This window comes from Panthera pardus, unplaced genomic scaffold (assembly GCF_024362965.1).
Source record: "Panthera pardus isolate Hobbes unplaced genomic scaffold, ASM2436296v1 HiC_scaffold_1, whole genome shotgun sequence".
Classification (NCBI taxonomy): domain Eukaryota; kingdom Metazoa; phylum Chordata; class Mammalia; order Carnivora; family Felidae; genus Panthera; species Panthera pardus.
The window spans coordinates 19,047,138-19,069,781 of record NW_026526654.1 but is presented as its reverse complement, the minus strand read 5'-3'; the positions used below and the strand labels follow the sequence as shown (position 1 = coordinate 19,069,781).

At 38.4% G+C, this 22,644-nt stretch overlaps 1 protein-coding gene across 2 annotated transcripts in view; it reads left to right on the top strand.

Moving 5' to 3' along the window:
* The window catches only part of ITGBL1 (integrin subunit beta like 1), a 206,168-nt gene that overhangs the window by 94,385 nt on the left and 89,139 nt on the right, over positions 1–22,644 (top strand). The window contains exons 6-8 of one of the 2 annotated variants that reach the window (XM_019443948.2): positions 2,728–2,868; positions 13,403–13,549; positions 18,712–18,908. In XM_019443948.2, the coding sequence (XP_019299493.1) occupies positions 2,728–2,868; positions 13,403–13,549; positions 18,712–18,893 (470 nt within the window). In that variant the 3' untranslated portion in view covers positions 18,894–18,908. Of the gene's footprint in view, positions 1–2,727; positions 2,869–13,402; positions 13,550–18,711; positions 18,909–22,644 lie in introns of those variants that run through there. The other variant, XM_019443947.2, reaches the window with a different exon arrangement.

Genomic DNA, 22,644 nt, shown 5'->3' with positions numbered 1-22,644 from the left:
TAGTGTTTGACTTCGATGTAAGTCAACATTTACAATGCCAACAGTCTTCTCTTTCTTATTCTTTATTGAGTAACAAAGCAGAAAGATAAGAAAGTTGCTGTAGTTATTTAAGCTTCACTGCACAAATAGTTAACATAGGGACTGTAATTTCTTTGGCGGCCATCCAGAAATAGCATAGTACAGCTAAAAGGCAATTCTTGTAGATACTTCTGTTAAATGTCTCTTGACTAACAGAACCATCTACAGCACGAGCATCTAATTATCTAGAGAACATTCAAGAAACTCTTTTGTCTTAATTATGAGTAAATCGAAGGCTTGGTTGTAATACTGAATTGATCTGGAGTCACTTTTATCTGCAATAATAAAAATGATATAGAATAGGTATAGAAACTGTGTCAGACAACCAGATAAAATTTAGATTGACCTTCGATATGAATTTTAAGAATATGTTGGTATTGCTAAAATGTCCTTTAAAGTGAGTTAACTAACTGTTGATATCAAATCAAATTAGTTTTATTTAAATGCTTTTTAAAACTCCTTGAAAACACATGGGGTCTGGGTGATTCAGTTAGTGAAGCATCTGACTCTTGATTTTGGCTCAGGTCATGAGCTCACAGTTCATGGGTTTGAGCCCCACCTCGGGCTCTGCACTGACAGCATGAAGCCTTCTTGGGAGTCTTTCTCTCCCTGTCTCTCTCTGCCACTCCCCTGCTCTCTCTTTCAAAAATAAATAAATAAACATTTTTTTTAGAAATCCTTGAAATTACTTGTCATTTTCCAGCTGGACCATTTGTTGCCTGCCTGAAGATATATATAAGTGACCATATTTCCTTCTTCTTTTTTTAAAAAAATTTTTTTAGTGTTTTTATTTATTTTTGAAGGAGAGAGAGAGAGAGAGAGAGAGAGAGAGAGAGCATGAGCAGGGAAGGAGCAGAGAGAGGGAGACACAGAATTGGAAGCAGGCTCCAGGCTCTGAGCTGTCAGCACAGAGCCCAATGCAGGGCTAGAACTCACAAACTGTAAGATCATGACCTGAGCCGAAGCTGGATGCTCAACCGACTGAGCCACCCAGGCACCCCCATATTTCCTTCTTTTAATATTATAAAAGTCTGGAAAGTTGGAAAATTATATTTTTTTAATTTCTGTAAATGAATGGTGCTTTTTATCAGGTAATGCTTATGTGGGAAACCTTAACATACAACCAATTTTCTCTTTTCAAAAAATGGCGTAAGAAATTAATGCAGAAGAGTAAAATGGGCCAAATTTCTATACATAGGGAAAGGAAAGCAAAAGGCCTGAAGTTGGAAGAAAAATTATAAAGAAAAGTCCTCTTTTTAATGTATGCAGAATAGGTCTGACTATATATCCCACTAATTCATGTTATGTTTTCCTTTTCTATATAAGGACGTGTTTCTGTCTGCGTCCTTCTTATTCAGTAGGTCCAGTCATCACTGTCATGATGTTAGTATAGGAATCTTGGGCTGTGTTCCCGTGAGATGTTGAAAGGAAAGAGGAGAAAAATGGCAATGGTTGGGCTGTGGATCAGGGCCGGTTCTGCAGCAGGGATATGTGGGCTCTGAGAGAGACACACACTACTCGCCAACCCCTGAGGTCTCACCTTCTGCCTGTCCTTTCCTGCACTTGGAGCTGTCTGATTTGGAGATCTGGCAGAACAGACTGGGAGGCAGCATGCTCAAATGAGGCTGGGTAGCAGTGAGATTTCAGGGGTTCCTGAAGGCAAGTCGGGAGGAGGCACAGCAATATGTCTTTTTTTTTTTCTCAGAAGGTACCATCCGCGTCTCCCCTGGCACTCTTCCTCATTATTGCTTCCGGGGCGGGGGGAAGGTGGGGGGCGGGAGAGAGACACCAATCCCTGCACAGGCTTACCTCCTTTTCCTTGTTAGCCCATCTCCAAGGACCAGAAAACCTTTGTTGTAGACACAGCTAATCAGGGATAGAACAAGTGTCCTGTATTGCCTAAATCGTTTATTCAGTGTCAGGTTGGACTCACCTTAGCATATACCTATCCTTATCCCCTGCACCCACATCAGTTATACTATTACGAAAGCCAAGGGTATTCATTTTTTAAAATATAGATACAGATATTTATTTATTTTTATTTTTTTAAATGTTTATTTTATTTTTGAGAGAAAGAGAGAGTATTTGAGCATGGGAGGAGCAGAGAGAGGGAGACAAAGGGTCTGAAGCAGGCTTTGCACTGACAGCAGAGAGCCTGATGCAGGGCCCAAGCTCATGAACTGTGAGATTGTGACCTGAGCCGAAGTCAGACGTTCCACCGACTGAGCCACCCAGGTGCCCCCAGATACAGATACTTTAAAAAATCCAGGCACAACCACCTTTTACATTTTGGTACATGACCCTACAGTCATCCAGTAGCTTTCTTTTGTCAGATAGATTGCAGATTTCTTGAGGGCTGGGATTCTAACTCGTATTCATTGTTTTGATGCTGTTTTGGAAAGAAACCACTACTGTGCTAAGGGCACATCCCACAACCCACACAATAATAGACACAGAAAATAACTTTTATCTATTAAAGAATCTCTGCCGTCCACATTAGATGGTGTTTTTCCTTTGTAGAATGTTTTTATCCAATATATGTATTTTCCAAATACACAGTAAGCAAAAGATTTTAAAAAGCAACATGTAAGATGCTTTCTTTCATGGTTTTTCTTCGCTAAAACCGTATACAATTGTTTTCTCATCTAGGGACTTGTGTGTGTGGTGAATGTTCTTGCCATGATGTTGACCCAACTGGAGACTGGGGAGATATTCACGGGGACACCTGTGAGTGTGATGAAAGGGACTGTAGGGCCGTCTATGACAGATACTCTGATGACTTCTGTTCAGGTATGTGCTCTCCTCGCTCGCTTTTTTAAATTAAAAAAAATTCATTTCCCTATTTTCAAGCTTCTTTCTGATTCTCACAGAAACTGTAAGAGAACTGAATCTGTGCATGGAAAGCGTTTGATATTCACAGTGCTCCTATTGGTGCCTTGGAAAGTCTTCAGAGAATTTACACGTTGGGCAAAGACAAGGGATGAAAGGGCTCACTTTCCTAAAATTAGTCTAACTCCTCCCCCCAAGGAGAGCCATCTGCTACAGATATGGGTTGCTCATCTCTAGGCCTACGAAACCAGCAGTCCAGGTGACAGTGTCCAGGATGGAGACCGTGAGAACAGCTACAGTCATATATTACAAAACTTCAGATAATATGGTTCTCATGGGTATTTTATTTTATTTTTTAATGTTTATTTATTTTTGAGAGAGAGACAGACAGAGTATGAGTGCAGGAGGGCAGAGAGAGAGGGAGACACAAAATCTGAAGCAGGCTCCAGGCTCTGAGCTGTCAGCACAGAGCCCGATGCAGGGCTTGAACCCATGAACCATGAGATCATGACCTGAGCCGAAGTCGGACGCTCCACCAATGGAGCCACCCAGGCGCCCCTCTCAAGGATATTTTAATGAATTAATTCCTTAGTATAATTTATATATTAAAATTATTCCGCAGATTAGTGTAGGATTAAATATCAATAATTGGATTCCAAAATTTTATTCTATAAACATTTATAGAGCAGACACCGTTTACCAGGGTCTGGACTGCATCTGGGCTCCTGGCTCTGGCAGTGAAGGAGACAAACATGACCTCTGACTTTACAGAGCTTGCAGCCTGAGTGCAAAGGCCAAAACACACTCTGCCAGAACTTCTAACGGTGCAAAGGAAAAAAAGAAAGCGGTTGGATTTGTTTGAAAAAGTGTCACTGAGCAAAAATGGAGTTATGGATTTTCAGTCCGGTCATATTTGACAATCCAGAAGACAGAGACATATATACATACATCTTTTTAAGCCTGACTGCTTGATTGGTGTGTAAGTAGATAGGAAACTCCACTGTCTCCTGAAAGTTTGCCAGCAAAAGGGAAATGAAAGAGCTGCCCTATTTAATCACGATTCCACAGCCGCAGAGGCTTGTCTGGCCTGGCTGAGGGAAGCCTGCTGCTAACACTGTGCTCCCAGAAGGGTTTCCCTGTTCTGATGATCCCTGATGCTCGGGAGAGTCTCCTGAACATTTTGTCAACACTGTTCTTTGGGGGAAATGCCCTTTTCAGATTTTTCTCTGTTATTCATTATATACGAGTGTTCTTTATTATCCCCATCATCTGCACGATGGAAATGAGACAGCTGGCATCTCTTGGGTAGGTCTCTATGCCAGACACTGTGCTAAGCACTTTCCAGGTCGTTGCACTTATTTTTCTTAAAAGTCGATGAGGTGGGGATATTTTCTCATTTTACTATTGGGGTTATGGAGGTTCGAGGAAGTTCCATAACTTGCGGAGGGCCTCACAGTTAAGAGACAAAATCAAATGTTAAAGAGGTCTGTGAATCTGAAGAAATGTAAAGGTTCTTTCCTTACTGAAAAAAGTCTTCGTTTAAACTTGAATTTAATATGACAAACATTTATGGAGAGCCAACTATGCTGGAGGCACTATGTGAGATATTATGGTACAAAAATGCAAACACAAAAAATCGTAGCTTCTACCTTCAAGAAATTTACTGTTTAGCAAAATATGAAACAAAAAAAAACCAATAATGACATGGGGTGCCTGGGTGGCTCAGTCGGTTAAGCATCCAACTTCGGCTCAGGTCATGATCTCATGGTTCATGGGTTCAAGCCCCATGTCAGGCTCTGTACCGACAGCTCAGAGCCTGGAGCCTGCTTTGGATTCTGTGTCTCCCTCTCTCTCTGTCTCTCCCCCACTCACACTCTGTCTCTGTCTCTCTCAAAAATAAACATTAAAATTTTTTTAAAAAACAATAATGACAAAACTGCCACATAAACATGTAATTTTAATACACGGTGCTATGGGAGATTTGCTTAGTCATGCATTTGTTACTCATTTGGCCATAATGCTGGGGATATAGCAACAAACACAGATAAAATCCCCCCTCTCATGGAATTTACATCCCAGTGGGCTGGAGATGCAACAAATAAACTGAATAAGTGAGATATGTTAGAGAAAGTTGGGCGTGGGCTTATTTGACACTTTACTTAGGGTGATGAGGCTCTTCGCAGAGGTGGTGACATATGGCTCATGCGTTGCTGACATTTTTGTATCCCCATGCACATGTCTACCCCTACCCTACCTCAAAGGTAGGCTTACACGTAAAAAGAAATGAGAGAAACATGTCCTAGGCAAAGAGAGTAGAGGTGTGTGATCTGTGCAGGGGACTAGAATCATCTTATTTACTCCCAGAATGCCCAAGTGACGGAAGGGAAAGCTGGCGAGACACAGAACTGGTGGTCTTTTTACCTTGCTGTGGAACTGGACTCTATTCCAAAGGCAATGGGGAGCTAATGATGGGTTTAGGCAGCAAAGTGCTACAGTCACAGGTGCCCAGTCTGGTTGTCTGGATAAGAGTTGTTGCCATTTACTGAAATGGGGAACATAGCAGGAAGTTGTCAAGTTCATTTCTAGATATATTGAGCATAAGGGACCAATGGTGACCCAAAGTTGATATATTTTTTTTTCAGCCTGTTGAGTGTGTGAGCCTGAAGGGTCAGGGCTAAATGTGAGGTTGGAGTCATACACATGGAGTGGGTAATTAAAACTAGACTGGGGTTCAGGAAGTGCCATGTAAGAATGCTGCCTTGAGCTTGTCTGTGAGATAAAACATGAATTCATACAATTTTAAATGGGGAAATGAAGGAGATAATCAGGCTATCTATAGAAAGTTATAAAGTTTGGGACTTTCTGATAGAATGTTTTTGTTTTTGTTTTTGCATAGGGGACGTTCATCCTTGATCAACCCATGACCTTGCTTTTGGAGTGGGGTTGAAAAATTCAGAATTGCTACATTACAGTGACTGCTCAGGGTCCCAAGTGCTGTTCTGTTTCACTGTGAGGGAGGGGGCTCACAGGGTGAAGATGGACAATGACACTTCAGTGGACACTTCAGTCCTTTTATAAGAGCACGATTCCCTACTGCATGTCATTTGGGCTCTGTTACCCCAGTAGGTTGGGCAGGTGAAGGTCATCAGGAGGCCTCCTTGGAACCTGAAATTTTCCCCTTCGTTTCTTCCTTCCCTCCTTATTCTGCCCAATTTTCCTCTTTCTCACATTTTCCAATCCTCCCTATCCTTGGAGATTTCAGGGACAGTGAAGCAGTTGGGCAGTGATGGCTGTGGTTGGTCAGGTTTGTCGTGGGAGGAGCTGAGGAGGAGTGCTTAGCCCTTTACACGGGGTCTCCATGCTGCGGGGGTAGACCCCTGGGTGTGGGAAGGGGGGCTGGTTCAGACATCAGTCTGCAATCGTGACTTTATCATTCTTTTGTTGAAGTGAACTGAACATGGCCAATGCCCACAGCCAGCCTCCCACATTTAAAAGGAGGAATTTGGATGGGGTGCCTGGGTGGCTCAGTCGGTTGGGTGTCTGAAGTCGGTTGACTTCGAGCTCTGCGTTGGGCTCTGTGCTGACAGCTCAGAGCCTGGAGCCTGCTTCACATTCTGTCTCCATCTCTCTGCCCTTCCCCTGCTCACGCTCTGTCTCTCTCTGTCTCAAATATAAAAAAAAACTTTAAAAAATTTAAAAAACAAAGGAGGAATTTGGGGCTCCTGGATGACTCAGTGGGTTGAGCATCTGACTCTTGCTCTCGGTTGGTGAGGTCGAGCCCAGAGTCTGTCTCAGCGCTGATAGCGTGGAGTCTTCTTGGGATTCTCTCTCTCCCCACCTCCCCCTGCCCCTCCCCCATTCTTGCTCACTCTCCCTCTCTCTCAAAATAAATATATAAATGTTTTTGTAAAAAAGGAATTTAGGGAAGAAGAAATTTGCTTTGAGACTCCACACTTTTAGTCCGTTTCACACACCTTATTCCATTTTACCTTCACCCTAATTCAGAGGGGGAGACATTGTTACCTGCATTTTAACAGGGGAGGAAACAGGTTCAGAAAGATTAACTTGACAGAGTTCATGTGGCCATTAAGTGTCATCAGGAAACACATCCAGAGCCTAAGTATTCGTGTAATTTAATCTCCAAGTGATGCAAACAAAATTCTTCAATTTTACTCCGGATGCTCAAATTCTTATAAAACTAAGCTTCTCTGCATGTCATTATGATGTGAGGCAGGTATCCACCCCCAGTATTTTTTCATTCTCATTAAATCTGTTGAATTCTGTACATTCTGTTTAGCGAATTATTAGTCTCCACAATTTTCCTAATTGCCCGTCTGAGTTGCACCACAGAAAGGGTGCCACGTTGGTGCCTCTGTGTTAGGAGACAGAAGTAACCCAACTATGTCAATGTTCTCTAGTGATTTATGTAAGGCTGGAAGGTAATAAGGCTCAGCTGAAATGCAGCTTTATTTTTAGCTCCCATTGTTACCATCCTGACAGTGTTCGTCTTATTTAAGTCCCAGGGATTCTCCTGGTGGGTTGCTCTTTTAATTGACATTCTCATTGTATTCATTCATTTCCACCTGTCCATTCATCTATTCAGTAATACAATGAAATGTGAATATTTTGTGCCTACTACATCTGCTGCATCATGGATACAGAAGATAGTATTTTAAAACCTGCTCCCTGCTCCAAATAAATCAGTTTTATTTATTTCTTCTTTCTTTCTTTCTTTTTTTTTTAATTTTTTTAACGTTTATTTATTTTATTTTTGAGACAGAGAGAGACAAAGCATGAATGGGGGAGGGTCAGAGAGAGGGAGACACAGAATCTGAAACAGGCTCCAGGCTCTGAGCTGTCAGCACAGAGCCTGACGCGGGGCTCGAACTCACGGACCGCGAGATCATGACCTGAGCCGAAGTCGGCCGCTTAACTGACTGAACCACCCAGCCACCCCTCTTTCTTTCTTTTTTAATGCATATTTATTCTTGACGGTTATGGGGTGAGACAGACAGAATCCAAGGCAGGCTCCAGGCTCTGAGCTGTCAGCACAGAGCCTGATGCAGGGCTCAAACCCGTGAACTGCAAGATCATGACCTGAGCCCAGGCGCCCCTCTTCTTTCATTTCTATTTGTTGCTCATCAACCACATAGTGTGTGTGTGTGTGTGTGTGTGTGTACGTGTGTGTGTGTGTGTACCAATTCCTTCATACACAGATATAATTCATGCACACACTTGTGTACACACACATCCACAACAACTCAAAGATGTTACTGTTAACAGGATTTGAGTGTCACTAAAATGACCAGGGCATGACCAGCCATCCTGAAGTGTGCCAACTGTTTGTTTTGTTAGTTATATAAGCTGCTGCCCCCCGGAATTTACTTCCTGATTCTGAAATAACTTTTATTCCCGATAGCTGTTTACACTCTGGTCTATTTCCCCAAATCCCATAATTGTTAAAATATGTTGCTGTGTGACCTTAAACTTGATCTTTCAACTTGTCTTCTCTACCCGAAAAAGTACTGGCTTAGAGTTCCATTAATTTGGAAAGTGGAATCATTTGAAAGAACTGTATTATGTGAGGAAATTTATCATTGTGGATTACCAAAGCATTATGGAAAGAAACTGAAGGAAATGATTAAGTATATTCAGTTTGCATTATCTTGAAAGAAAAATCAAATATGTCAAATGTAGCAAGTACTAGTTAGATCTAATTTATTCCCCCAAACTTTTCCTATTGATGGTCCTCATATTACTTTGTAAGAAGCTACTTGAAAAAGTCAGATTGCAGTTCATGAGCAGTCTTGATCATTATAAAAGAAAGAAATGTCCTGTACAGCAAAAGAACATTTGTCTGGAATGGATGCAACTACATTTGTCCTGGATTGATATTTCTGAAATGGCTTCACTCAAAAGAGCACAGTGATTACAAAGGAAAAAACAAGTTTCAGTGTCAACACCCTCTCCTGTAATGGCCTGAGAGCCTTTCCAGCTCCTACACGCTCAACGTGGCCATGGTGCCACGTAGTGTCTAGCCGTGCCGCCCACTGCCTGACCATGTGGTACAGACGGGGCTACCATCCATTTACCAATGCTAGGCACCGTGTTGTTCTTCCATTGCTCTGTGTGTGTGTGTGTGTGTGTGTGTGTGTGTGTGTGTGTGTGTGTTTAATGTAGGTCATAGGTCTTCTGAGAGCTATTCTTTAATGTGAATTCTTCACATGTTTTGTATCAAGGATAAACAACAACATTCTGTATTTGTTGATCCTCTGTTTACAGAGTTTCAGAGTTTAGCGGAATACTGTTTAGAAGCCATGAAATTAACTCCTGGAAGCCATATCTATCTACCTATCGATCGATCAATCAACCTATATATTTAAAAAACTAACACAGAAGTATGAAATTTCAGTTTGGTAAAATTCACTTCTAATTTTTTCATTTGAAAGATAAAAGGAGATAAGGGCCAAGAGGTGGACTAGTGACATATTTAGATTAAAAACACAGATGTAATTTTTTCTTTTATGCATCTTTCACTATTTATTTAGAAAAGATTTGTTGTAGTATATTATGGCAGTCTAAAGGATTTTCATGCTAAACAAATAATCATTTCTAAACTCTTTTTTATATATCAAAACCAAGCATTTTCATCTTTTTCATTTTATCCCTATAAAATAATTCATTCTCTCCATCTTTGGCATAAGTTTTATACTGCACTTGAGAAACTAGTAACTCCAGGAGAGAAATTACTATTTCATTTTACGATTTCCTGTCTCCTCTGAGAGGCTCAATACCGGCTTCAGAATCTGATATCAATACCATGCATTTTTAAGTGATTTCCTAATTCCACTGATGAAATATCATAAAGGATTTTATAGAAAAGGTACAATTTCATTTAAAATGAGATCCATAATATTCTGAAATATATTTGGACAGCACATGATTTGGAATTGTTGAAACATGTAGGACATAATCTTCATTACTGTGAAAGTAAAAGTTAGGTTGATGCTTTAACTTAATTGCTAATAAACATTTAGATTCACAATACTGCTGTCAATACTATTTTTCATCATATTAAACTAGAATTGTTTAAACCTTGCTTTATTACTTCCACATTTGCTTCTCTGTGATCCTCACTGGGATATTTGATTGAGGTGTTTCTACTTTCCCCAAACGATGGAACCTTTAAGAAACGGTCTATATCCCTGCTATCACCATTTAGAGCCGTTGCCGTACATTTTCTGACTCTCAGTAATTTCATTCATTATGGATGGTTGAAATATGAGAAATATTTAAATATGAAATATGATTCATATTTTAATAACTCTTATTTCCTCAGCCCAAACTTGTTCAATTTATATTGACTTCAGATGGCATAGTGTAGAGAAGACTCATAAGTGGGTGATTTGGGGAGGAGCTATGGCCATCCTGAACTGGATAATATTCCCCATTGTGATACTTTCCTATTTAAAGGCAAAAGCTTTCGGTCTGCAACCAATCACAGTAGTGATACTGTCTCATTAATTCATTCCAGTGCATAAGCAACAGACTACAGCGGGGTTCCTGAGGGTCAATAACCCTCAATAACACTCGATGACTGGGTGAAGGCTGAGGCTGGGGAAGCCTCCAGAAGTTAGGTAGGGCTCATCACACAAGTGGCAAAAGTGAGAACACATTGTATGTGTTCTTCCCAGTTTTGCTTGGAGTTGGTGATGCCTGGGGGTGATGCATAACTTTATAGGACTCATTCTTGAGAATGTTCATTATGCTGCTCTAAATGCACAGGAAATAGAGATATAGGACCACATAGGCTGCTTCCCCACCCACCCCCACCCCCAGTGATTGTATTAGAGCACAGAGATAGCAAAGGGATAGAAAAATCGCATAACATTAGGGAGGAAAGTGTAGAGATTAAACACTGAGTGAGGAAAACAATAAGAGAACAAAAGTGAATTTGGAGCATAAAGGTGAAAGAGTTTCAGAGATTTCGTCTTCTAGGTCTAGAGCAGCCGCGTTGTTTTGTTTTTTTTTTTTTTTTTTCAAACTGTGTCACTGCATTCATAGCTCGTCCCACTTCTTTTGATCTTCATTGGACCAGATCTTAACTCTAAAAACTTCTTATTCATAACTTCTGACTGTCTTCATGAATTTTTTATTCCGCCACCAATTTTGTTTGAAATGTTGACATGTGAACAAACCTAAGATAGAAAACAGTGGCTGCTCTGAAGGCTGTATTCCAGCTACAGAACTTGAGAAGGGTCTGTCTTCGGTCACTGCTTTCCCTCCACACAGGCTCCTGCTTCGTTCCACGCCTGGGGACCAGGCCTCCCCACCAGGTGTGTGAGGGCATTCTCCTGGGTAGTTAGGGATTGCCTGGCATCCTTGCCTACTGAGTGTTTTCTTCTAACATTCCCAGCTACTTCAGACTTTTAAGAGTAAAGCTTTTTTCCCCTTTCACCACAACCCTGTTGTTCACTGTTATTGTTAAAGTGTCAGCTCGTCTCTCACAAATGGCAGCGTGTTCTGTTCTTTGTTCAATATCCTCATGACAGATCTGACTGTCCTCAAAATGAGACCTCTTATCTCCAAGAATTTGGCCTCTATAAAAAGCAGGATTCGTTGTACTTCAAATGTTGAAATCTGTTTTAGCATTGTTATTTATCTATGTTTTTGCAATGTGGCTCTGTTTAGAAATTTGGCTTTAAATTACATGAGGGTTGAGAAGAAGGGTAAGGACTTCTAGGATAATAACAAAGAGCCACGAAGTCCAACAACCTCTGGAATATAACTGCCAATAAGTTAAACTAGTACAATAGAAACTCTGATATTTGAAGGTTTAAGTGACCCCATTGACATGTGATACATATTTATTAGCAATCTTAATTTTCTTTTCCTTTAAAATGATGATCTCAAAGGCAGAGTACTAAGGACAACAGCAATTTGTTGTTTAGAGTCTGTTACATAGTAAGTGATCAATAAATGTATGTTTAATTGGATGTAGCATTGAATGCAAAATTTGGATTCAGTGATCCCTAAGATCTCATTCCACTTTGACCTATGATTTTATGATTCGTTCCATGATGAACCAGGTTAATAGGTGGTGAAAAGCTTCCAGATATGTGGATTGTCCAATTCTTCCAACTCAAATGATAGATATCTGCCCACACACCTCACAGACTATTGAGAAAACACACTAGTCTTCACTGAAGGACAGTTTCCTTATTGTATGGTTTATATTAATATCAGATGCCAAAAACGAAAGAGCATGGAATTTCATTCATTAGTATTATCTTTGATTTACTTAAAAAAAGTACAATTCCACTTCCTTTAAAATCTTTCATGCATTTTTTGCAGCAATTATAGAAATCCACAGTGTTCTGCATCTGTAATAATGAATATCTGAATGCTGATTAGGAGTTAAGGAAAGCTCAACTCTGTTGCTTTCCTTTCTATTCCTACTTGTTTACATATGTGGACTCAAATGAATAAAAATAACAATAGCTCATTTTTATGTAGCATTTTAAGATATATTATGTACTTCCTGATAAATGTGGATAATGTATTATTATCTTCTTTAAAAATGAAGAAACTAGGGTCGCCTCGGCAGCTCCATTGGTTAAGAGTCCAGTTTCGGCTCAGGTTATGATCTCACACACGGTTCATGAGTTTGAGCCTTGCAGTGCAGAGCCTGCCTAGAATTCTCTCTTTGCCTTTCCTCTGCTCATGCGCAGTCTCTCAAAATAAATAAATAAACTTCAAAAAAATGTGAAGAAGCTAAATCTCAGAGAAGTTGACGTTTGACCAGCCCTACCCTATAGATAGCAGGACCAGGATTTAGATCCACTTGTTTGATTGATAACGTAGGCCATTTTTTGTTTGTTTGTTTTTTCGCTTTACCACGCCACTGCTCATCACAATTCTTTACAGGCCCTGTGACCATGTGTAAAGAACTTTAATATCTTTCCTGACCTCTTTTGTGTATATTACATTGATCTTCAGGGAATGTGAACTCCACAGACGTTACTTGTTTTAGACTAAGCGTCTCTAGGCTAAGCATGTCGTGTGTAGAAAAATGGTAATGAAAATAAAGTGTGGGGGCCTCTACAAGATAAGACCTGTTTCAAAAGCAAATTGTTTTCAATTTCCTATGGCTCTCCTCCACATGAATTAATTACCAGATCCATCACATACTCCATTTAGGCCCCAGCAGACCAATGCCATTGCAAGCACCTGGATTTTGATGGATTCAAGTTTATAGCCCTACGAACCCATCTATCTTATAGGGAATTGTTGCTTTTCTTTACTCCTCATGATCAATCAATGTAAACCAGGTATTAAAGAACTTGAGAAAAATGTGCCTTTGCTTTAATGTTTAATATGGTGTTAACGAAGATCCTGGTTATTTGTGATATTCACTGTTGAAAAGAAAACATTCATTTCTGACTTCTGACTTCATTGTCTATTTTTTCGTATTTTTTATACTCTCATTGTGAAGGTCACGGCCAGTGTAATTGTGGAAGATGTGACTGCAAAGTAGGCTGGTATGGGAAAAAGTGTGAGCACCCACGTTCCTGCCCACTGTCAGCAGAGGAGAGCATCAGAAGGTGCCAAGGAAGCTCAGATCTACCTTGCTCTGGAAGGGGTAAGTGAGGGCTCTCAGGCCTGTTACCACCTCCTATGAATCAAATGCACTCAATTCATATATATCTTATTTAACAGATAGCTGAGATCCCTGAATATGGAAAGGTTAGTCTTTTCAGAACTAATAATACATCCAGTTTGCATGACTGAAAGTACATGGAGAAATATAATATCTCTCTTTTTCCCTCTCTATTGTATGCGTGCAGGTGCACACACATGCCCACACCTACGTGCTCTTACATGATCAGTTTAGCTTTGAGGTCTGTTCAATTTCAGTTCAGTTTAGTTCAATGCTACATTAAAAACAACAACAACAACAACAACAATAACAAAAAAACAGTTTTTCCCAGGAAACAAAACAAGCAAAACAGAAAAGTAACCTACTGAAAGGAAGAGGAAGAAGATATTTGCAAATGATCTATCCATGAGGGGTTAGTATCCAAAGTATATAAAGAACTTGCACTCTCAACACCAAAAAAACCCCAAACAAATAATTTGACTTGAAAATGGCCAGAGTATCTGAACAGACATTTTTCCAAAAAGACATACAGATGGCCAACAGACACATGAAAAGATGTTCAACATCCCTCGTCATCAGGGGAATACAAATCAAAACCACAATGAGATATCATCTCACACCTAGCTGAATGGCTACAATAAAAAAGACAAGAAATAACAAGTCTAGGTGAGGATGTGGGAAAAAAAGGGAACCTTTGTGCACTGTTGATGGGAATGCAGATTGGTACAGCCACTGTGAAAAATAGAAATTTAATTAAAAATGTAAAAAATTAAAAATGAAATTATCATATGATACAGTATTTCCACTACTGTATATTTACCCAAAGGAAATGAAAACACTGATTCAAAAAGATATATGCACCACTGTGTTTATTGTGGCATTATTTACAATAGCCAAGATATGGAAGCAACCTATCAATGGATGAATGGATAAAGAAATGGTATGTATGTATGTATGTATGTATGTATATATACATATAAAATGGAATTTTACTCAGCCATAAAAAAGAATGAGATCTTGCCATTTGCAACAACAGGGATGGACCTATAGGGTATTATACTAAATGAAATGGATAAAGAAATGGTATGTACATATGTATGTATGTATGTATGTATGTATGTATGTATATATATAATGGAATTTTACTCAGCCATAAAAAAGAATGAGATCTTGCCATTTGCAACAACAGGGATGGACCTATAGAGTATTATACTAAATGAAATAAGGCAGACAGATAAAGACAAATAGCATATGATTTCACTCATGTGGAATTTAAGAAACAAAACAAATGAGCAAATTAAAAAAGAGAGAGAGAGAAACAAAAATACCGACTCTTACAGAGAATAAACTGATGATTGCCAGAGGGGTGAGGTCAGGGATGAGCAAAATAGATAAACGAGAATAAGAGTACACTTCCTAAAAAAAAAAGTTTGGACATTTGCTCAAAACTTTCTGAATGAGACATTTAATTGTCCACTGACATTTCTGAAACTCATTAACGTTACATTGAGGAAGTTGTTGACTTTTGAGAAAGCATTGTGTAAATAGATGGCTGAATAAGCTGATGCTGTTTTAGAAGGCACGTAGCCTCAGGTGTGGTCTTGGTTCCAGATCGGTGCACCCTGGAAGAGGAGAAAAGCATCTAGAGGAAAGCTGGTTCCATTATTTTCATTTATCAATATAAGAAATAACAATTTCACCTCTCACATGAACATGGCAAAGTTAATATGAAATATGCCTTTGGAGGAACTAATCATTGAGATTATTACAGATTTTGTTCATGAAAGAGGAAAATGAGAAATACTTTCTTTTACCTGAACGCTAGACCAGAAATTTCATTTTGTTTTGCAGTTTTGTTTTTGGAGAAATGAATTTTTTTTTTATTGAGATATAATTCAAATACCATAAAATCCACTCTTTTAAAGCATAAAACTTAGTGGGTTTTAGTATATTTGTTTATTTATTTTAAGTTTGTTTATTTTGAGAGAGAGAGAGAGAGAGAGCCAGTAACCCTGAGCAGAAACCAAGGGTTGGCCGCTTAACCAACTGAGCCCCCCAGGTACCCCTGTTTTCAGTATATTTATAAAATTACGCAATCCTCACCACTACTTCATTCCAGGGCATTTTCATCACCACTAAAAGAAATCCCGTCCTGTGCCTCCTCACCAGTCACTCCCCATTCTCCTTCCTGCTCAATCCCTAGAAACCACGGATCTACTTCCTGTCCCGAGGGATTTGCCTAATCTGGGTATTTCAAAATATGTGATCTGTTTGTCTTTGGTTTTCTTTGACTTAGCATAATGTTGTCAGGGTTTATCCATGTACATCATTTCTTTTGCTGGCTGGATAATATTCATTTGTGTGGATTTCCACGTTTATTTATCCATCCATCTCTTAGTGGACATTTGGGTCATTTCTACTTTTTGACCATCACGAATACTGTTCTATGAACATTCACAAATAAATTTTTGTGCGGGTATGTGTTTAAATTCCTCTTGGACATACAGGTCAAAGTGGAATCGCTGAGTCATATGGTAGCTCTGTTTAACTTTTTGAGGTACAGCTAAACTGTCTTTCAAGTGGTGACACCATTTTACATTTCTACCAGCAGTGCCTGAGGGTTGCAGTTTCCTTACATCCTTCCCATTCTTTGTAATCATTTGTCTTTTTGACTACTTAGAGTTTTCTTTATGTAGAAGACAAAGTCCTTAAGATTATTTGCTCTGTAGGTATTTTCCCATACTCTGATATGTATCCCTAATGGTTATAAGTAGAAGGTTAGGGCATGGGTAGAAGGAAATTTTCATTTCAGAGATTTTATTTCTGACTTGCCCCATTTTCACCAGTAACCCCAGAGGGGAACTACTGTTCTGTCTGCATTAATAAAATATCATCAGGGTGCCTGAGTGACTCAGTTGATTGAGCATCCAGACTCTTGATGTCAGCTTGGGTCATGATCTAACAGTTCATGGGTTCAAGCCCTACATTGGGCTCTGTGCTGACAGTGCAGAGCCTGCTTGGGATTCTCTCTCTTTCCCTCTCTCTCTGCCCTCCCCCACACTCTCTCTCTTTCTCACAAAACAGCAACAACAACAACAACAACAACAACAACAACAACAAAACACTTTAAAATATTGTCATTAGAAAGCTTGAGTAAGCCTGTCATGCTTTTAAAGGAACAAAGATTAAAAATTAATGTCCCTCACACTACTGTCATCCATTCATTCATTGTTAAAAGTAACAAATTATATGATAGAAAAATAAGAAAAGCATATAAAGTATCTCTGAAACACAGAACATCACTCTCTACATATTACCAGTTGTTTCTCATTTGTCTCTAAATTTTTTAATGCAGTGTTAGTGCAAGAAAAGTCCTGTGGATTTTAATTATTGTGGATGTCAGTCTTCGATAACTCTGACAAACACGTATTTGTCTCTTACCTTCCTAGACAGTCACTAATGTATCAGTTACATATTTATAGCACATATTTAAAGTTTATCTTATTAAAAAGTAGTTGAATAAATGTATAGAATTATGATACTTTTTATTTCATTTAAGCTTTTTAGAGTACTTTAGAGATCAATAATAAGCTTCCCTAGTGTCCTTGCAGGGAAAGGAAGGTATTGATGAGTGGAGTGATTTCCCAGGGAACCATCACAAAATATGAGGATTCTGAGAATGAAGACCAAGGATTTAGGAGAGCCAGTCCAATGCTCAGACCAGTGATCAGAGACCCTTCTTTTCTCACAGCTGCATCTGCAAACTCATTGGCATTGGATGCTGTAAAGCAAATGGCCAATCTGAAAACTTTTAAAGGATTAGTTTTGCCATTTATGAATGACAACTGCAGCTGTGGTTACATGAGTGAAGAAAGCAATTACAGGGCCCAGCAGTTCTCAAGACGGAGAGCCTCAGCAGCTTGCTTGCTGAGGCCAAGGAAAAAAAAATTCTCCCAGCAGAATGTATTGATGCTCTTCAGTGTAGTCCACCTGAGGGGCTAGGTGAAGGCATTTGTGCACCAGAAATTAAATTAGATCACTTGCTTCCGCTAGGGATGACTAAGTGTGATCATTACATCTTGAAAATAGGGGAATAATTTAGATAATCTCTTAAACTCTCTATTAATCCTGTTACTCCTTGATTGCTTTTTTTTTAAAGTGTATTTATTTTTGAGAGAGACAGAGTGCAAGCGGGGGAGGGGCAGAGAGGGAGGGAAAGAGACAATCCCAAGCAGACTCCGCAGAGCCAGATGTGAGATCATGACCTGAGCTGAAATGAAGAGTCAGACACTCAACTGACTGAGCCACCCAGGCACCCTTATTACTCCTTGATTTCGATTCCTTATTGCCTATATATATCTTTGTTTAGAGGACTCTCATCTAGTCGATTTGAATACACAGTTACTCATCCTAATTTCTGCTCCCAGGGACTGGAGCTAGGAGATAACTTTCTCTAGTCTTATACCAGCGTTCTGCTCAAAAACTTGAAATGGCTTCTGATAGGCTACACATTACTTTTAAATTCTCCTTGACCTAAGAATAAATTTTTATTTTTATTGAGTTTCTCCTTCTGAGTAGGTGTCTGGCTTTGGCCAAAACGTGTGAGCAAAATTGATGTGTGTCGCTCCAGAGCAGAAGTTTGAGAGGCAGTGAGAGATTTGCCATCCCTCCTGTCCCCGTGTGGGGACTTGCAGTGTTTGAGATGGTGGCTGATTCGGGAGGCGGGGTCTCTGAATGAGGATTGAAGAGACTTCTGCTGACCCCTGAGGAACTGTACCCCAAGTGCTGTCTTAAGCAGCTGAGATATTACGGTTTTTTGTTACTGCAACAGAACTCCTGACTCATACTCTTGCACATCCAAAATTTAGCGAATGAAGTTAAAACAAACAAGCAAACACAAAAAATCATGCTTAAACTCCAAGAGATCAGGAGAAAAAACAGTTGAGGTTTATAACCATATGCATATCTTATCACTATCAATAAACGTGTATATTTTACAAATGATGTATTTATGCTATTCTGTGAACAGCATTCATATGTACTTCTTCAACAGGGAAAATGGTAAGAACATTGAACGTATTGTCATTTGTTAATATCCCCCAAACACAGTGAAGTAGGATGTATAATTATTCTTCTTTTTACAGAAAAAGAAACTGGAAATTTGAATAGTTTGCCATCTTACATAGTAAGTGCCAGAGTTGCAAGTTTTTATACAAACTTTTATTACAAGCCGTCCAACTCCAGAACTGTTGTTTTAGATCGTGTATTCATTCTTTTAACATGCCAATTGGTTGAGCGATATGTAATGACTACATTTCCTTGTTGAAAACATTTTTATGCAAAATCGTTGATGTTGCTGCATCGTATTCCCTAGCATAGTTGTAGTATAGTATCTATAGCATAGTATGATAGGATAGTACATAGTGGTAATGTAGTATAGCATTTATACTATAGATTTATACTATAGATTCCTTAATATAGTTTAGTGTAGTATCTGTAGTATAGTATCTACAGTATAGATACCCTAGTATAGTTGTAGTATAATATCTATAATATAGTATCGTATAGTATAATCAATTCCCTAGTATAGTTGCAGTATAGTGGCTATAGCATATTATACTATGGTATCTACAGTATAGTATAGTATCGTATGTTATCTATAGATTCCCTAGTATGGTACAAGTATAGTATCTGCAGCATAGTAAAATATAATATAGTATAGTATAGATTCCCTTGTATAGTTGTAGTATAGTATCTATAGCATAGTAAGATATAGTATAGTACAGTATAGCATAGCATAGCATAGTATAGTATAGTATAGTATAGTATAGTATAGTATACTATCTATAGTATAGATTCCCTAGTTTAGTTGTAGTATAGTACCTATAGCATAGTATGGTATAGAATAGTATAGCGGTATAATATAGTATAGTGTAGTATTTATAGTATAGATTACCTAGTATAGTTCCCAAGTATAGTTGTAGTATAGTATCTATGGCATAGTAAGGTATGGTCTGGTATGGTATGGTCTGGTATGGTATGGTATGGTATAGTATCTATAGTATAGATTGCCTAGTATAGTTGTAGCAAACAAATCTAATCATTCCTCCTCTATTAGATAATCTAAATCATCTCTTACTTTGTTCAAGTTCTAAATGCTGTAATTTACATTCTTGTAGCAGAAAATTTGCACAATTTTTTCTTAGATGTAGAATGTACATCTAAATGTATACCAATATAATAAATATTTTCAATAAAAAAATTACCCAAACAAATCATTTTCTCTAGAAAAAGTGGACTAGTATACCCTCCTACCAGGAACATAGCAAAGGTTCCCTTCACTCACCAATGGTGACAACTGCAATACTAAGTAAGCTGTTCTTGATACATTTTGCTCTTAGTTTTATGAGCTCACCATTTATCAAACTCCTTTCATTGACTTCTGTAATCATCAAACAAATTATGTATCTACAGACATTATTATTCAGAAGCTTGTGTTTGCTGTATTTGCCTTTTTGGATCATCATTTGTCCTTGTGTCTAAGTCATCTTTTTGTTTGGTCTGTTCTCACATGTTTTTACTTGTCCTCTCTGCCCTTTGGTTTTCTTTCATCAGACTTGTTCTAAGAGGTTTTGCGTATGTTTTAGTCCTTAAACACACATAAGCATTTACTCCCACAAGGGAAAGTGGGAAGTGGAGGAAGAATGATAAATTAAAGCTAATTATTTAATATTGTAGCTTTTAGAAAATAGAAACTATGTCCTCATTTTTATCAATTAGTACATTTTAATTAATGAATTAAGCAAGTTGGTTCAATTCCCTTAGCTAGAAACATACTTTCAAAGAATAATAGCATGCCAAATTCCCACCATCTGGAGATTTTTCAATTTGAGAGATAATTTATCTCTTTTACTGGCAAAAGACATCTTTAAATTTTCGTTTTATTTTATCAGAGAAGTTTCCCATTAGGCATGTATTTTTTTAACCTATGTGATTTTTACTCTGACTTTTTGACAACTGAAGCATAATTTTTCTCATTCATGTGCGCAGAGATGTTTTTTGGAACAGACAAGGAAAGTCCTCCAACGAACGTATTTTAAAGACTTTGCTTGGGAAGGTGGATCTTTGTATATTTTTACTAAATTATTTTGTAGCTTTATTGAAGTATAAATGATAAACCAAAAGATAGCACATATTTAATGTAAACAATTTATTGAGTTTGGACGTATGTATACACCCATGATGTCATCACCACAATCAAGGTCATAAATATATCTATGCCTCCAAATACAGTAAAACCTTGGTTTGTGAGCGTAATTCATTCTGGAAACATGCTTTTAATCCAAAACACTCATCTATCAAAGTGAATTCCAAGAACTATTGGCTCAGTTGTGATCATGTGATGTTGGGCATCACATACTACTGGTATTTGCAAGTCATCGCTCGTGGTCAAGTTAAAATTTATGAGAAATGTTTGCTCATCTTGTGGAATACTCACCGATTAAATTGCTCACAATCCAAGATTATGTCCTTGTGTCCCTTTGTATTTGTGTATTTGTATTGTGTCTACATGCGTGTGTGTATGTGTGTGTGTGAAGTGCATTCGGGATACTTAACATGAGAGAGATGTCTACAATAGTCAAACTTATAGGAGCAGAAAATAGAGTGGTTGTTGCCAGAGGGGGAAATGGGGACTTGTTTAATGGGTATAAAATTACAGCAACACAAGACGAGTAAGTTCTAGAGATTTGCTGTACTGCATAGTGCCTATAGCAAACAATACAGTATTATGGACTTACAAATTTGTTAAGAGAGTAGACCTCCAAACATTTAAATTAAGCACCACACCACCTATTGTGATTTTTGATTCTATTTTAAAAATTCTCAGTGGCGTAATTAAGTATCTTATTATAAGTTAGCTGCAGTGAGAAATGCCCGGTTTTCAAGAGACAAGGGAACCCAGTGTGTTCTTCCCGCAGTATTTCAAGACAGCATGCAGGATTCAGATTTACTCTGTTCTAAGTGTTTAGATGGATTGATCACTACATCATCTGGTGCTCGAGGAATAGTCATGGTAAATTATAGCATTTCAAACATAGTTGTTAAGGACCGCAGCCAAAGGAGAAGAAGAAATAACCCTGTAACATTAACGTCTTACTCTTCCTTATCCAGAAGGAAAGGAGCTGATTTTAGAGATGTACCAAATGGGGAAAATATCAGTGAATTGGTAAATCGTGCCAGAAACAAGTCTGTATTTTGTCATATTAAATGATGACAAATCAGTCTGTGGATCCTCAGGCAGTCTTCCATGGATCTCTGAGCACATTGTGCTGTCTACTATGGCTTTTAGTTCTATTGTCATGGAATGACCCATAATAGTAGGATGGTACCTAGGAGGAGAAAAGCATGTTTATTATTTGCTTTTTTTGTACTTAGGCACACTTACTGGAATGTCTGAAATTGTATATGCATCCTATATTTCACAAAACCTCAGGAATGTAAATGTTATTTATATGACTTTTTATAAGATAGTGCAGAGACAGAAAGTTTGGGATACAGAGAGAAGTAAAAATGATGCTTCCAGCATTCTTTCTCTGTGTTCCCATGAGGTGCCGGGACTTCTGTGTGTTGGGTCATTTTCTATCCTCAAGGAGGCCAAAGATGCAGGTGCCCAGAACTGGTGGCTTCCTGGAAGGCCCTGATTAAATCCAGTGTTAAATCTCTCATTTATATGAAAAAGCAGCGTTCACTAAAGGCATAATTTGCATATATTGAAGAGAATTGCTAAAAAGAATTTAAAAGAACCAAATTTCATAGAAATGACAATCTCATACAAGGTGATTGTTTAAGGACTCCTTTTTCCAGTGGGTAAATAATTATCCTTGTTCCTTATTCCCCCTTCTTTATTTTATCTTGCCTTTCTTCTTGCTATTTTTATATTCCACAGAACCTAGAGGAGAGGAAGAAATTCAGAAGTTGAAGTTAATAATTTTGAGTTTTTAAAAGATGGTAGAAGATATTTCAATGGAAAATTACATAGTATTTTTTTAATTACCTGAGATTTTTCTAATCTGTAG